Source organism: Abrus precatorius, unplaced genomic scaffold (genome assembly GCF_003935025.1).
Source record: "Abrus precatorius isolate BTA unplaced genomic scaffold, Abrus_2018 Scaffold2, whole genome shotgun sequence".
NCBI classification, from domain to species: Eukaryota; Viridiplantae; Streptophyta; class Magnoliopsida; order Fabales; family Fabaceae; genus Abrus; species Abrus precatorius.
The window spans coordinates 37614188-37630167 of NW_020874362.1; the positions used below are offsets into that span (position 1 = coordinate 37614188).

General features: G+C 32.7%; 3 protein-coding genes across 4 annotated transcripts; 1 reads left to right on the plus strand and 2 right to left on the minus strand.

Moving 5' to 3' along the window:
- Positions 1 to 170: 170 nt before the first annotated feature.
- On the minus strand, positions 171 to 8847 carry LOC113857755 (probable acyl-activating enzyme 18, peroxisomal). Its single transcript, XM_027489940.1, has 13 exons — positions 8480 to 8847; positions 8020 to 8409; positions 7694 to 7895; positions 7468 to 7508; positions 5713 to 5844; positions 5481 to 5554; positions 5183 to 5403; positions 2915 to 3009; positions 2629 to 2845; positions 2014 to 2139; positions 1393 to 1491; positions 736 to 942; positions 171 to 532 (listed from the first exon to the last, which is right to left on the minus strand). The coding sequence occupies exons 1-13, from the start codon at positions 8752 to 8754 to the stop codon at positions 419 to 421; spliced, it is 2193 nt and encodes a 730-aa protein (XP_027345741.1). The 5' UTR covers positions 8755 to 8847; the 3' UTR covers positions 171 to 418.
- Positions 8848 to 9446: 599 nt separating this feature from the next.
- On the plus strand, positions 9447 to 13392 carry LOC113857757 (constitutive photomorphogenesis protein 10). 2 transcript variants are annotated; one of them, XM_027489943.1, is made up of 5 exons: positions 9447 to 9699; positions 12118 to 12311; positions 12397 to 12470; positions 12537 to 12684; positions 13147 to 13392. In XM_027489943.1, the coding sequence occupies exons 2-5, from the start codon at positions 12128 to 12130 to the stop codon at positions 13242 to 13244; spliced, it is 504 nt and encodes a 167-aa protein (XP_027345744.1). In that variant the 5' UTR covers positions 9447 to 9699; positions 12118 to 12127; the 3' UTR covers positions 13245 to 13392. The 2 variants fall into 2 exon arrangements, with proteins under 2 accessions (XP_027345744.1, XP_027345743.1); XM_027489942.1 differs by lacking the exon at positions 9447 to 9699 and adding an exon at positions 12787 to 12911 and having other exon boundaries at positions 12088 to 12311; positions 13147 to 13349.
- Positions 13393 to 14444: 1052 nt separating this feature from the next.
- LOC113859285 lies at positions 14445 to 15504 on the minus strand. The gene has a single exon (XM_027492094.1). The coding sequence runs from the start codon at positions 15453 to 15455 to the stop codon at positions 15114 to 15116; it is 342 nt and encodes a 113-aa protein (XP_027347895.1). The 5' UTR covers positions 15456 to 15504; the 3' UTR covers positions 14445 to 15113.
- Positions 15505 to 15980: the final 476 nt, after the last annotated feature.

Below are 15980 nucleotides of genomic sequence, written 5' to 3' on the forward strand. Positions count from 1 at the left end.
AAAGTGCTTGTAGTCCCGACTAAAAACCCATTACTTTTGTTTAATATAAAGGTTAAAAATAAATGAAATTTATAATTTTACGGGAACATAAAATATGTTTAATCTATATTTAAAATAGCAAACATGTGATTTTTGCCGGTTTGACAAATCACACCCACGCATCCAAATTACCATGGTCTGAAAAACTCATTTCATAATTGGAAAAGGGGACAAAAAGAATAATGCTTCTTGCACCCTTATTGATAAATTCAATTAATAAATATTATCATAATGCAGATGACGCAGAGGACTACAAAACCGTTTTAAACTTTCTAGAGAGGTTGACCCCATTTTGGTAGGTCATTATTGTCACACCTCAAACCACCAGAGCATTGACAACAGAGCGTTACACCAGAATTTTTGCAAATTAATAATGCCACTAAAGTCTGCTCTGAACTGATAGCTCACGCTTCAGTTGATCCCTCAAAACTCTCCTTAGTAGTTTGTTAGAAGCTGTTCGAGGAAACTCGGGCACAATTTTAACAAGGCTTACCTGTAAAGTAACAAAATGAGTTGTGAGCGTCAAATCAATAACTTAATCATCACAAGTCAGGTTAAAATTTCCATAAATTTTGAGTTTCCCTTCAACCTTGACTTTCGTGAATCCTTAAGTTCATTAAGTTTTTTCTTTTCACAAAGTAATTAACTGAATTCAATTCATGATCATAATTGTGCATGATCAACAAAGAGTCAGACCTTAAACAAAGGATTAAGGTTGCTTTGAATGGCTTTGGTAAACTTCTTTTTTAGATGTTCTGCACTGGAATTGTATCCTTTCTTTGAAACTACAAATATAACCAGTTGTTCTGGGCCTCCTTGGGCGGGAGCAACACTGATAGCAGCTGTCTCCAAAATGCAGTCATCAGCCTTTTCACAGACTCGCTCAATTTCTATGGAACTTGTCTGCATTATGAGAATAGAAAACTCCAAGTAAAAAAAAAAAAGCCCAGTGCAAGGATGCCAAAGTACAAATTTAAGAATGTCTAATGAATCCATGATCAGTTATACTTTCCATTCTCGTTAAGAGGGATGCCAGGAACACACCTTTTTTAATCCACTCTAATTTATGGACTAAAATCTATTAAAAACTACAAAAGTACAAGAGAGAATCATTAAATTAAGACTGAGATTTACATGATTTTTAATGAATTTTAGTAAATAACTAAGATTGTGTTAAAGAATGTGTTGCTAGCGTTTCTCTGGTAAGTAATTTATGTAGGCACTAGACATGGAAAGATATAGAAATCTTAACCATGTGTATCAAGCAGACCTATCCTTCAAAAGCTTAATCTCCTGTCAGTGTAGAACTGGGAGAAAGAGCCATAAACACACATATAGTGGGTGATGTGGTACCTTTATTCCACCAAGATTCATTGTGTCGTCAGCTCTTCCCTGCACAGTAAAATAGCCTCTAACAGTTCTTTTGATTATATCTCCATGTCTCCTAAGAACCTGCTAATATCTTGTTAGACATCACAAATGATAGAGAAAAAAACCAATTGAAAATGTAGACAACAAAAACAACAGAATGGGAGTAGTTAACATTGCAATTGGAGACTAATTATTATGTAATTTACAAAGGGACTATCTGAAAGGCCTTAATGAAGATCTGACTAATCTACACTTCTATGGAGTATCTGGATATTGATAGCTGACATAGACATTAACAGTAGTTGATAAACATCCAAAGAAAAATCCTATCCTCTATTTTCTTTTCCTTGGATTTTATATGTGCAATTTGGTCAGTGTCTCCATTCAAATGTGTGCTTGTGCAGTTGGAACTCTAAAAAACATTTAGGAAGTAATAAAACAGTTGATCAAGGACCTTTAAGAAGCCATTATGATGTCAAAAACCACAAAATACCTTCAGAACTGAAGACTATATGGTGTCCTTCGGGTATAAAAAAACTAATATTGCAAGATAGCGATATCTAGTGTAAAAATCATTTGTCACATTGGCACTAAAATATTTACCTTTCCTTTGTAAATGGGCATTCCTTTAAAGTAAACCTCCGCATTATCAGCATTGAGTAATCTATCAGTTGCTCCCATATGTAGAGGGAATAAACCCACTTCGCCAACACAAGAAACATCCTCTGGCTGTCATATCGGTCAAAGGAGATCAAACAAATTAGAAAGTGTAAAATATAAATCTATACTCAAAGATAGGACAGCTATTATATAAGACAATGAACATTTATTGAAGATAATTTGATCATCTACTAGAGGAAATGCAACTCCTTTGGGAAGAGAAAAAAGTCTAAAGAGAACTGAAGGGTTAATAGTCTATCAGGATATATGTTACAGGAAAATATCAGTGGCCAAAGGGTTAGTACAAGAATTACACCATTCAGAAACAAATAGTAGTTCAGGTAACCAGTCTCAAGATTTGAGAGCAGCATTTTCAGTTAGCCATCATTGGTCCCAAGTCTGGATTATGCACTATACACACTTGGCATCCATTATCCATTGCAACAACAAAATTATATGTAGGTATTGGCACGATGAAAGCAGTGTCAAGTCAGTGGTAGCATAAGTATATAATATTATATGATCAAAAAATAGAAACTAATGAGAAAATGTTCTTACGTAAGGAACTCCATTTTCGTCAAGGATGACAAAGCCAGTTGTCATTGTTGCTGAGCTAAATGCTCCAAAAGCTTGAGGCTGCAGTGGATTTCCCGCGATGTAACTAGATGCAAGCTCAGTGCCCCCACAACATTCAATGACTGGTTTGTAATAAGACTTTGAAGAAAGCCAAAGATCATCATCAACATTTGAAGTTTCCCCAGTTGAACAAAATGTTCTGCATATAACCACAGTTTAGTTCTTTTTCATATTAGTTACTTGATTTTTCAAACTTAAGAGGAATTACTTTATCTTTGTCCAATCCAAGCCCTCCATGCATCGTGTATTCTTCCAAGTTTTTACTAAGCTTGGAACTGTTCCCAAAATATTAACACCTGCATCCTGAACAATTGTAGTTGAACGAATAAAGTGGTGTTCGGTGCAATGTGTCAAATTCTACTGATGCAGAACACAACATCTACTATTATGACATTTTTGCTTTATTGCTGAATTTTCGTTTGCCCTTCATCCCATCCAGATCTTATTTAACCCCCTTTGTAGCCAAGTGCAAGTAGTGCGAGTCTAGCCTTCTAGTTTTATTTTTTTTTTACTTTTCTCCACATTATTAAGAATAAGACCCATTTAGATCACAAGTATAACCCATTTAAACCTATAGTGCAAGGGATCAAATTTGACAAGAAGCACCTGACACTTAGTGTTCTAACCATATAGATACAAGTATACTTTATTCCAGATTTTAGGCACCATTGGTGAATGAACAAATTTAAACAAGATTAAATTATTCAAATAATGAAAAAGAATGTCGTATGTAGTAATTTGAGTTCTGATTAGAAAGGTGGAAAACAAAAGTTAGTCTTTTAGCATCCTAGTTTCTTCAACATTAAGCCAACTACTGGTACATTAAATATTTTCAAATTCTGCCCTTTTTCTTCCCAAAAAAGAATTGCATAAGGTAATATAAATACTTTTACGAACATAGCTCGCTGACACAATATATTCTATCTTTCATCACAAACCTCATCTTAGTAATTCTATTTAATGAGATAAGACATTTTCAAAAGAATGAGAACTTTTTTGGCCTTGTTATGATATAAGGTGGCTCTGGCTCATAGTTGCAGTTTTCACAGTGAATAGGAAAGTTCATGGGATGTCACTGAAGATAACACTAACAATTATTCCCCTCAACATCCCACTGCATCACAAAAGATATAGAACTCCAATTAGTTCATTGCATCCATGACTTTGAAGAGAAAATTGTTGGGTCACATGAGGGGTTTAAAACATAGGAGATCTTGTTGGATATTTTTTTATGTATTTCAAAAGTTTATTGCAATTCAATTTATTTTTATTTATTTATTTTAAGATTGTGAGATTTATTTTAACTTAGTCTATATCTATTTACTATAAATAACCACTACGCTCTCCTAATAAATATCTATAACAAAGTAACAAACTATCAACTCTCCATTCTCTTTCTTGTTTCATTTTTCTTTCTGATGATGCTTCTCCTTTTTTATCTTCTTCCTACTCTTTTCTTTGATAATTGGATTAACAATAATTCTATTACTGCAAGTTCATGAACTTAAAGTTTATCCTAAAAGTGTATATTAAATCGGAATCATTGCATACCACAAATAAATTGTTAAAGATAGTGTCCAACGTGTGGACATCTCAAACCAATTACTTCTAACATTATTTTTGTGATTGCAGGTTAATTTTTAAAATAAATCTCTCATCAACAAGCCACGAACAAACTATACAAACAAACTTGAATACCACATCTGACCATAAGGTTATTAGGTTGTAAGTTCTTATCACTTATATGTTGCTCAAATTTTTTATTTTTACTCGATGTTTGACTTCTTCACTCATGCTTACTATATCAATAATTTCTTCTCAAGTATGAGTCCTTTTTATTAGGTACAATTTTCCTCTAGTGAAAATATTTCAACTTTTAACTACGACTATTATGGTGACACAAGTACACTAAAACTATTGTTTCTCAATTTTCTTTTCAACTTGTATCGTTGGTAGTTATCATCTTATCAATGAGATAGGTTGCTCAACCTCCACATTGCTAGGAAAACTTTCGATATAAGATCTCTTCACATGAATTTACCACCCATTTCATACCTCTCTATGTCACTCATGTGAATAAACTATTGACTTTGATAAAACTGTTAAATTGTACAAGAAGTCTAAAATATCGAGGAGATCTCTTATTAATGGGCTACGAACAAATTATATACATAGACTTTAAATACAACATTCAACCTAAAATCTTTAAGACTATCAGGTTGTTGGTCCTTGCATTTGTATGTTACTCATTTTCTCCATTCCTACTCAATGTAAGACCTCTTCACCCATACTTACCTTAACAAAAACTACTAGTTTTGTTTTCCCTTAGTTTCTACTACTAGTCAGCACTTATTTAATTTGTTGTCCAAACTTCTTAGGTGATTAACATAATAATGACTATTTTGTAAAATAAGACATGTTATTATGTTAAACATAGATAATATAGGGAATGAAATATTAGAGGTGGAGGAATCACCTGAACAAACTTTCCAAAACCATATCCTAGAGGAGATCCATGGTACAAAGCAAGAGTTGCACCAGATAGAAAGCATGAATATATTAGAGTTGGGCCCATCACCCATCCTAAATTTGTAGGCCAACAATATACATCTCCAGGTTGAATATCAATGAAAGACCATCCATCTGCAGATGTTCGTATCGGTGAAAGTTGAGTCCACGGAATTGCTTTTGGCTCCCCTGAGAAGCAACAATGGAACAAAAAAATCATTACAAAGGCAACTTTTTGCTCAATGTGTTTAGGGGAAAATCTTTACCTGTGGTTCCCGATGAGAAAAGTATGTTAGTAATAGAATCAATTGGTTGATAGAATGGAGAGTAGTGGGGTGACCTGCCAGAATTTAGATGTTATGAGACAAAACACAAGAAACAAGGCAATTTATCTCTCTTTCTGTTTTTTGGATTTTTAGTAGACTATTTTAGATTAGATAAATTATTAATGATTTAGATGAATATATAGCTTAATAGACACATTTTAACTTGCATTACCTGGGATGTTGTCTGCCAGAAGACAGAAAATCCTTCCATGATAAGTCATGTTCTCTTAATTTCACACCAAGATCATCACCTATCACAGGCAAAACAATGACTTTACATGCTGAAGCTGCCTCAACGACTCGACTGCAACGAAAAATAAGATGAATGAGGCCAGAAATGTTACCTAAAAGGAAAAGCCTTAAGTTTATCTAACATAAATTCAAACATGACTTCAAGAAAGCTTGAATTATTTCATCTTTTCAAGTTTTGCACGGTAAAATAGTTGAGAGTTGCCAACTCAAGTAAAGTAAGCAACAAACATTAATTAGGAAACTAGCATTCTAGAATTCAAAGTTTGGCCATTGGCCAATGAGAGGCAGTATTGTATTCATTTCTAACCAAAATCTATTGAGGAAAAGTTGTGCACATCAAAATGCCAAGAAAATAACATGCAAAATATGAGGCTATTCAAGTATAAGATTCAAAGAAGATATAGTAGAAGGGCCAAAATTATACTCAGATAGAAAAGGGTAGATAAATACTACACATCCATCTAGCAACTAAAAGAATTAGAATAGGTAATACACAAAAAGACTTAAAGAGTGGCTGAGATTGAGATATCATTTCTATTTTCAGAAGTGAAAAGCACAATTTGCTACAAAAATCATTCTTTGTGATTCTTTTTCTTAAATTTGAGCTTAACTTGATGGAATCCCTAAAACTGACATTTAAGGTGACTTCAGTCATATCTATGTCCATGTAAAATTTCAAAACACACTCCTTACACTCAGGATTTGACATCTAGAGCATAGAGATTATTGGACTGTTTTTTTTTACTGCATACAAAAAGTTGCGAGCGTAAGTAGATTGCACTGAAAAGGTTGCAAATCAGGTTAATTGCATTGGAGAAATTTGTGGGGCCAAGTTATATTTTTATAGTAAAGGATAACTCAATATCAAAGTTATGATAGATTCTAATACTATTTTAAATTGTATTTGAATCTAATTCAACTCCAAAAATTAACTTTCATGGTCAAAGGATTGTCTTAAATTTTATAAATTCTATTTTAGCCATATATATAGTTGATGTGAAATCTCAACACTACTAAATAACTAGACTCATGCCTATTACAAATTCATAAAAACAAATGCTACCAACACACTTTTTAAATCTATTTTTTGTTATTAATTAAAATTTATTAAATATCATAAAAATTATTTGGCAATGACTTTTTTAATTTAACGAGTCTCACTCATACATTTGTAATTTTTAATAAATTTCAATTAATTATTGAGAGTGTTAAAAAGAGTGTTTCTAGCACTTCTCACGCCAGAAAACAAACTGAAGTAGAAATGAGAAAAAGAAAACAGGGTCTATAAAAACAAGTCCCAAAATACATGTTTGATGATTTAACATCATTTACATTCAGCTTGACTCGTCTATTCTAACACAAAGACTTTTCTGTTCCATAATATATTGTTAGTTGTCCCAAATTTGCTCAATCATGGATTTGAAACCAAAAAACAATAATAGGAACATAACATTGAAAAGAAAACTTTAACAGATGATCATTAAGTAACATTAACAAATCTCGACTTGGCAATTATGCTAGAAGTTAAGGATAATGACAAATATAATTGACTTGTAAAGATTAAGATGCCAATTATCATCTTCTGACTAGATAGACTAGACGCGAGCATCATAGCTGTGCCCCTGGTAAATATGATTTTAATATTTCAACAAGTATAATGTTAACAAGTTTTTACCTGTACAAAGGGAATTTCCTGCCACCTCTTGATATGAAATCCTGAAACAAATTTAAGCTGAGTGAAATATAACGATCTTAATTTCATACCATGGAAGTTCATTTCGTTGTTTATATCAAATACCTAAATGTGAGGACAGCAATGATGAAGGTTGAATAGTTTGATCAACAATAGCTTTGCTATTATAGTCAAACTCAAGGTACCAAATATAAAGATTAAAGATCACCTGTGTGAAAATACCCTTTGCTTTAGAAACACGGAGGCGAGTTGCAATTTCCTTTGGTGCAAAGCTATCAGCTATTGATACAACAACACATCCTGCAAGAACAATGGCTAGATATATAATCACAGCATTGACTGTCATCTGCATGTCAATAGCGATTGGATCTCCCTTCGAGAATGTGGCATCTATTGCATTTGCTACCAACCTGGAAATAACATGGCAAACACGAGAAGAAGAATATAAAACATTTCATACCCTTTAAGAAAAAGTCAAGAAACCAGTAGTGTATGAGGATTAACATAAGCAAGAGAGTGAGTTGAAAAGCTTACATGACTTGTTGTCGGAGTTGTTGGAGCGTGATACGGTTAACCTCGGAATGATCAAAGCCCTCGTCTTTCCAAACGATGGCGACACTGTGATCGGGTCTGTAGGGGTGTGAGGAGGGTTGCAAGCAGCAGTCGGCAATGTTGAGGACAGAACCGGGAAGCCAAGTGCCTCCGTGTTTTGAGGGATCAGAAGTATCCAAAATGCAGTTGGGAGGTTGAACAAAGGAGAGTGAGAGTTCTTTGAGGATAAGGGACCAGTAGAGCTGAGGGTGTTGAACAGAGAAGCTCTGAAAGAGAGAATAACTACTAATGGGATCTTTGTAGGAGGCTCCTAAAAGCCTAGGGGCGTGAGTTTCCATGAGACGACCCAGGTTGGTGCGTTTGGACTGCTCTCTGCATAAAAAAGTGGATTTTTATGAGAAAGATGTGATATGAGATGAGAATAAGCAAAAGAAAGACTTACAGAGAAGGGAACCAATAAAGGGGTGGGAGAGCATCTGCATGGTGGGAATGGAAAGCAGAGTGATAGACAGAGTAGTAGAGAAGCTGATGCAAGGGATGTGGGTAGGATGGTTTCAACACTCTGCGACTCACAAGTTGGCGCCATATGTCTGAGGGTTGGGATGCTGATAGGGAGAGGATTTCCCTCAAGACGCCGTACAAATCGTTGGCTTCTGACGCAGTTAAGCCAGCCTTCACTAAGTCTTCAACTCCCAATTCTCTTACGCTCTTACCCATCTCTCTCTCTTTCTCTGTGTGTGTGTGTGTTAGACAGAGAGAGTTGGAACATTATCGAATGGAAGTGGTAGTTGAATATGAGGCCACCAAGTTGACAACGCAGACGCAGTGCCTTGGCATCACCTAACACTGTGAGGGGGTAGGTGACAACTGAATAGGTAGGCGTTCCAAAGTGAAATTAGATAAACAAAGAATAGTACAACAGACATGTCCTTACTGTGTTTCATGTCAACAGAATAGTAAAATTCATTTTCCTATTTAGGGTTATTTTTACCATGTCATTTTAATTATTGCATGCTACATTTTGACCACTTATGCTTGCAATTTTACCAACTTCATAACTAATTTCGTCCTGCATCTTATGATACCAATTTTTCATATTTCGTAATTAGTTTGATATACTATGACAAGTTGAACATCATTTCGGCGGTTTATAAATTATAAATTTAGTTTAATGTCACACTGTTTACTTTTTATTTTTGAAAATTAAAATATCACCATATTAGTAAATATTTTACATTAAACAATATTTTCTATTATCGTATATTTGGTTATATTATGGACCAAAAATAAATTATTATTTTAGAAATTTAATTTAATTTGATAATATTATAATTTAATTTAATATAACCTAAGTAACAAAAAAATATCACAGGCAAATAATCAAAACTTATTTGTTATTACCACACATGACTGCATGAGATTTGCCGTAGTCAAATAACATATTTTGAGCAAAGTAGAAGCCACCTTTGTGACGATTCACTCAAAGCTTTGGTTTCCCACTTCACTGGGTCGAGACGTGAATCTATGCCTCAGCCTTCGTAACCATTCCCAGATTGAGCCCTCCCACCAAATTCGCAAATCAAACCCTAATCTATTTTCCCCAAATCTGTAACTGAACCTGAATCTAATCTAAGCGTGCGTTTGCATTCCAGCTTCGTTCAGGTTCATGTTCTCTCTATTGCTGGAGAGCTACTATATTCAGTATTTTGTTTATTATGCCTTGCTATTTTGCCTGTCATCTTCTGCTTTATATTTGCTTTAAAACATTGTAGATATCTAGCATGAATCAATCTGATACTGATCTGTTGCTGTTAATATAATTACAAGATACACTACACAGTACACACACACGTTGCAATCAAGTTTGTTTATATATTCAAATGCACTTATTAACTACCAATTATAAATTATTAGAATGTTGAAACAAGAAATTTGTTTTCACCATTTTCGAAATACTTAAAACAAGCAACAGTGTGGAATTTGGTTAGTCCATTTGTCCGAGATGGTCGAAGTGGGAAGGCAAGTTTCTGATGAGAATTGTTAATAGAAAATGGATATTTTTAGCATTGCTTCTTGCCCTGTTTGAATTTTGAAGCTTTCTATTTTCTTTTCCTTTTTCCATGGTCTGTAACTTAAGATGATTAGAGATATCGTTTTTGTTTTCAATAATGGATAAACTGTACTGGGGCTTGATGGAATTTTTTAAGGCACGGATTTTGCCTGGGATGACAAATTTATTAGAATAGCTTGCAGTACATGTATGACAAACTTGCATGGCAATGTTCACAGCCCTTACTCATACACCGAATAACTAATGCTTTAGATTCTGTTATTGTTTTATTGTTGCTCATTATTGTGTGTTCTTATTTACATGCCTTTCTGTTTGGATTTATCTTCTCCCATTGTTTAACGTTAGCACCCTTGTTTCCATGATTCGTATCATATCTGATTTTCAGCCACTTGACTTCTAGTTTTTCTTTATATATAAAACTATGAGTACATGATTTGTAACTATCTTATATGCTTCTCTATCATATTTTCTTTAGACTTTGTTTGAAAGGGAGGGAGATGAATCATGTCATAGTTATCCTTGTTTGGAAGTTTTTAGATGAAAGAGGGAGGGTTTTTTCCATTCTAGTTTCTCTAAACTCTCAAACAAAGGAGAAACTTTTACTTTCCTTTCGATTTTGAATACCTCGTATGTTAGTTTCTCTCACACACCTTAATATCTTCATCTCTAGGACACTTTCTTCCAATTTGTCTAACATTTTATATCATGCAGTACTGTGCCTATAACATATTCTCCAAATTTCCTACAAATATTTCCTTTCAGGATATGCCTAAATGGACATGTACAAAACTCAGTTTAAACATTATAGGCATTACTATTTGAATCATGCAAGTCTTCAAGCTTCTGTGACTATAACATATTCTGCAAATCTCTCATTTATGACGTGTATAATTTTAACTAGTCCCGACTGCTTTGTGACACACAAATTTTTTACAATTAATGAAAAAAAAGTTACATATCACAGTATGTGCGGTCGGGACTTATCCAAAAATTTCTCCTTTCCTCTTAGGGCCTGGGTGATTTTAGGTTGTAACGGATAAATACACATTTTAAAGTAATATCATCAATCAATCGCCAGTCTTTTCATCTTATTAATTAAGAGAAATGCTTGTTAGTATGATCGAAAGCTATACAGAACAATTTTATTAAAAATTGTAAAAAGGGGGTACATTAATAATATTTTGTAAATGAAAAAAAAATAATTCTTTAACTAGTGTATTTAAAGGCATTCTTTAGCACTTGTTATTTTTTAATTTATTTATTCTTGAACTTAATTACATTCTCTAGTTTTTTTTACTGGCCACATTTTGAAAACTTTTAATGATCTCTTTGGCAAGGAATTTTATAGTTTTAATGAAGCATTTGTTATGTTTTATCTATTTTGTCCTTAATAAATGGAGTTGGCAGGAACTTACATTAAAATTAAAAAGAATAAATATTGATGGTGAGATTAAGTGTAAAGATATTAAATGAGCTGTAAAATTGCATTGTTAACTTGTTATAATTCTTAAAAAAAAAAAAAGCAAACTAACTTTACCTATTTTTATTAGATTCTATAATTTAATTAAAAGCTCTTTATAAAAATATCAGAAAGAATCTTTACAATCTAATAAATTATAAACACGCCAATTTGTGTAAACTTTGTTTGTGTATTTGGATTGAATTATTTTGATTGATTATTTGAAAAAATCTATCTAAACAATATGTTAAATCTTATATGATAATTTTCAAAAAATTAATGATGATTTTTAATAATTTTATTTTATAAAAACATAATTTATTTTAAATAATTAAAATTTATTAATTTATTTTTATTTTATTTTAATAATTAATTATTTTAAATATAAAATTAACTTATTAAACATAATATTATGTATTTTTTTGGGTAATTTGGCTCACTCCAAACCAAAGGAAGTGAATTTTGGTGCAATATTATTAGTGGCATGGAATAATAATATGGAGAAAAAGAAGAATATTATTATTAATAAATTGTTGTGTGTGGAGAGAAGAGGTGAGACGATGATATCGGGGGGAGGAAGATCGTCAACATCGTCGTGGGTAGCGACGACATCGGTGTCGGCATCTGGAAAGAGGATTCAGAGGGAAATGGTGGAACTTAACAACGACCCTCCTCCCCATTGCTCTGCTGGGCCCAAAGGCGATAACCTCTATCACTGGATTGCCACGATTATGGGTACCCCGGGTATGTGTAGTTGTAGCCATGTAACAATTCCAAACCCTAGCAGTAGCCCCAATCATTCTTCAACTTATTTCTTTAATTTTTTTAGGAACTCCATACCAAGGTGGCATTTTCTTCCTTGACATCATTTTTCCTACTGATTATCCCTTCAACCCTCCACAGGTACGAACATAGGTTGGGATTTTTATACTTTCTTACATTATATAGATTAAAGAATTAAGGTTTCAGGTAATTTTCAAAACTCGCATTTACCACTGCAACGTAGACCTTGATGGCCATGTTAGTATGAGATTATTGAAGGATGATTGGAGTCCAGCACTAACAATTACTAAGGTCCTACTTGCTGTTAGATCAATTTTTACTAATCCTGACCCTTGTAAGTTCATCCACTCAATCCTATTCTAAATAATTTTCTCTAGGTCATGGTGATTCATGACGGTTTGCATGTTTGTTCAAAACATTTTACTTTCAAATTTAGCAGAAGGGGCAAAACTTGTCTTAATTATGTGCCCTCTCTGGGAGAAGCAACATGTTTTTACAGGACACCAATTAATGTTTCTGTCTTTTGAAACTTTTGATTCAGTTGACTTAAGAGCCTGTTTGGTAAATACTTTCTATTTTCACTTCCTATTTTTACAAATAATTATATAAATGTGACCTTATTTTCGCTTAATTTTATATTTTCAAAGATTTACACAAAATAGCTGCATGTTTTAAAATCGGCTTTTAATTTTAATGGAAATCTTTGAAAACAATCAAGCAATATTTGCGAAAAACCATTTTCTCCCAACCAAATATCAAACAGACATTTTTTTTTCATCTTGGAAAATCGTTGCAGATAATGCAGTTGTACCTGGCATTGCTCACTTGTATTTGGGAGACAGGGAGAAACATGATGACATTGCTGCAGAGTGGACTGTTCGATTTGCCAAGTAAATATGATACAAGAGGCCTTTGACTGGCTTACACCTTAGATATCGTGTTTCAATATTCATGTAAATGAGAATGATAGTGAGGGTTAACCTTACAATTGTTTAGACTTAAAACGAATTTTAAGATAAAACTAGTTAGCACTATTGAACATATATTTCAAAGTTTCGAAAGATATTGATCTTTGGCACTTTCCATTTTAAACTGTCGTCCATTTAATAACTTAATGTATATATCTTAAGAAAATTTATTAATTATATAAATTATTGTGGAAAATTGTCGTCTTTGGTTGAAATAACCTTGTTGAAAGAATAAGGTGTAGCGTAGACGTGTAGTTATAAATTAATTAAGTGAGATAGTGATAAAGAAAAAAGAATTTTTTTGGAGAAAATAATTAATACTTTTTTTTTAATTTTTAATTTCACCAATATTTTGAAATAAACCAAGATTCTTAAAGAGATAGATAATTTGCAATCAAGGGAATAAGATTTTATTAATTTTAGTTTTGAAAAAATTATTCTGCTAAAGTTACTTCAATTGTAAACATTATTTTTTAAGTAAGCCATTCATTTAGAAGAGTAAACATAAAAGAAATGGTAAAAGAAAAATGTCATCGAGGCAATAAATAGTGGTGGGTGTATGGACCTTAGACTTGTCAAAGTGAGCCGACTTTAATATTTACACTAAATTTTAACTGTAGAAATTAAATAATTTAACGGGTGAAAAGTTTTTATGTATATATTTTAAGTAATTTTTTAATTGTTAAATAATTTAATTTATATAATTGAAATTTAAGATAAGTCTTCTAGACTTATACTTGATATCAATGGATTCTATCTCAAATTTAAAATGTATATTTCTCCGTTACAACCTACGAATGTTCAACTCTTTAAGGAAAGAATGTTCAACGCAGCAAATGTGATTCAAAATTTATACCCACATATTTGGTTATTTTCAGTGAAAAAAAGCCCACAAGTATATGTTGCCAAAAATATACTCATAATTTGGTATTTTATTATCACTTTGACAATATTTATATACTCGGTGTATTAGAATCACTTTTCATGTTCAAGTTTTCAATCATAAATCAATTTACTCAAACAGACAAGTAAAATCTACTTGACAAAATCAAGTATATCAAGGCAAATGAAATGTTTGTTGTGTTAGTTATTCTGAATTGAGTGGACAAACACATTTTAAGTTGAAGCCATAGAAACAAGCACACTTGCAACTGGGTATTCAAGTATTCAACCACAAGAATGTTAGATCAACATGGGTTGCTAAAAGGTGCTAGAAAAATTTGGGTGTCAAAAAAATAAAAACCAAGTTGAATGAGATCATTGCAGGGGATACAAAACAAATACTCTGTTGGAATAACAGTCTACAGAAGACTTCAGTATTTTACAGATGGCAAAAACACAGACATGTCATTGACATCATCAAGGCAGTAAACATGGATACATGGTATCCTGTCAAGGAATTTCAGAATTTGAGTAATAGAATCCAAATTCAGTTTGACAGGTAATGGGAATGATAATAGGGTTTCAAATAATTTTTACTGTCTTTGAACTGGGATTCGTTTTGAATCACTACCGGTATTACTAGTATATGTATATCATATGAAATAGTGGATAGCAGCAATACTGTCATATATGTAAACCTTTCCCTGTAGACACTTGTCAGTGAATAGAGTCAATTCCATAAAAACAGCAGAATTTTTAAATTGGAGTGAATCAATTATAAAGAAAACTCAATTTCCCTTGTACCCTGCTAAAAGATAACGATTGAAGGTTGAAATCAGAATACCATTACAAAATTAGAAATGGCATATAACAACTTGATATTCCAAATTGTTGTTGAGAATTGGATGCGGTTCTAATCAGCGCTAACCTTGTTCTGAAGACTTGAGTTACTAAGAATTAGAACACCAATGATTATAAGAAGGGCACCTGCAAACCACTGGAAAGAGAGGGATTCGTGAAAGAAGAAGTAACCGGCGAGACCGGAAGAGATGAAATTGGTAGCGAAATTGGTGACAGTTGCTTGAAGAGAAGAGAGAGCTTTGAGGCTATTGACATAAGAAGCCCACATCGTGAGATTGAAGAACAACACCAAACCGTACCTGACAAAGTGGTGAACGGAGAGCTTTGCGGAAATGGCTGCAAGACCCGCATTCAAACCTGCGCATACTGCCCAACCGTACCCCTTTCTCTCCATCTTCCGATCCGATCGATGATATAACCAAAAACAAATTATACTTAAAATACAAAGGGAAATCGTCACTCTTAGGAATTTTAAAATGAATATTCAAATAGCCCAACTTAAATAAATTTCTAAATAAATATTTATGCGAGAAGAAATAATAAGGTAAAATGATTAGTTTTTTAAGAAAATAAATCAAGCTATGGTCATTATCCTATAAAAAAATTTAAACGAGCGAATTTTAAAAAAAATAAATAAATTAATTAATTTTTACTTATAAAAAAGACTTTACTCATTAAAAAAAAAAAAAACTTTCCATTAACACCCTATAAACAATAACAACTAAAGAACCTGCTTTAAATATAGCTAACACAACAATCCTTATATCACCCCCATTTTTTAGTACTTTTACATTGTTTTAGGCACCAAAAACATTCTTCCATCACCATGCTTAAAAATCACAATGCTCGACTCTCCTATTAGTTATATGTTATGTATGTACACAATATCAATTGTTCAATTTTTCATAGTTGTATGTAC

What these genes read in the sequence shown, in the direction of transcription:
- LOC113857755 (XM_027489940.1), bottom strand. Translation starts at nt 8,754, where the DNA reads ATGGGTAAGAGCGTAAGAGAATTGGGAGTTGAAGACTTAGTGAAGGCT. An exon ending in CTTTATTGGTTCCCTTCTCT is followed by an intron (nt 8,410 to 8,479) that starts GTAAGTCTTTCT and finishes TTTTTTATGCAG; the next exon opens with AGAGCAGTCCAAACGCACCA. An exon ending in TGCCCATTTACAAAGGAAAG is followed by an intron (nt 1,492 to 2,013) that starts GTAAATATTTTA and finishes AGATATTAGCAG; the next exon opens with GTTCTTAGGAGACATGGAGA.
- LOC113859285 (XM_027492094.1), bottom strand. Translation starts at nt 15,455, where the DNA reads ATGGAGAGAAAGGGGTACGGTTGGGCAGTATGCGCAGGTTTGAATGCG.
- LOC113857757 (XM_027489942.1), top strand. Translation starts at nt 12,128, where the DNA reads ATGATATCGGGGGGAGGAAGATCGTCAACATCGTCGTGGGTAGCGACG. An exon ending in CACGATTATGGGTACCCCGG is followed by an intron (nt 12,312 to 12,396) that starts GTATGTGTAGTT and finishes TAATTTTTTTAG; the next exon opens with GAACTCCATACCAAGGTGGC. An exon ending in ATCCCTTCAACCCTCCACAG is followed by an intron (nt 12,471 to 12,536) that starts GTACGAACATAG and finishes TTAAGGTTTCAG; the next exon opens with GTAATTTTCAAAACTCGCAT.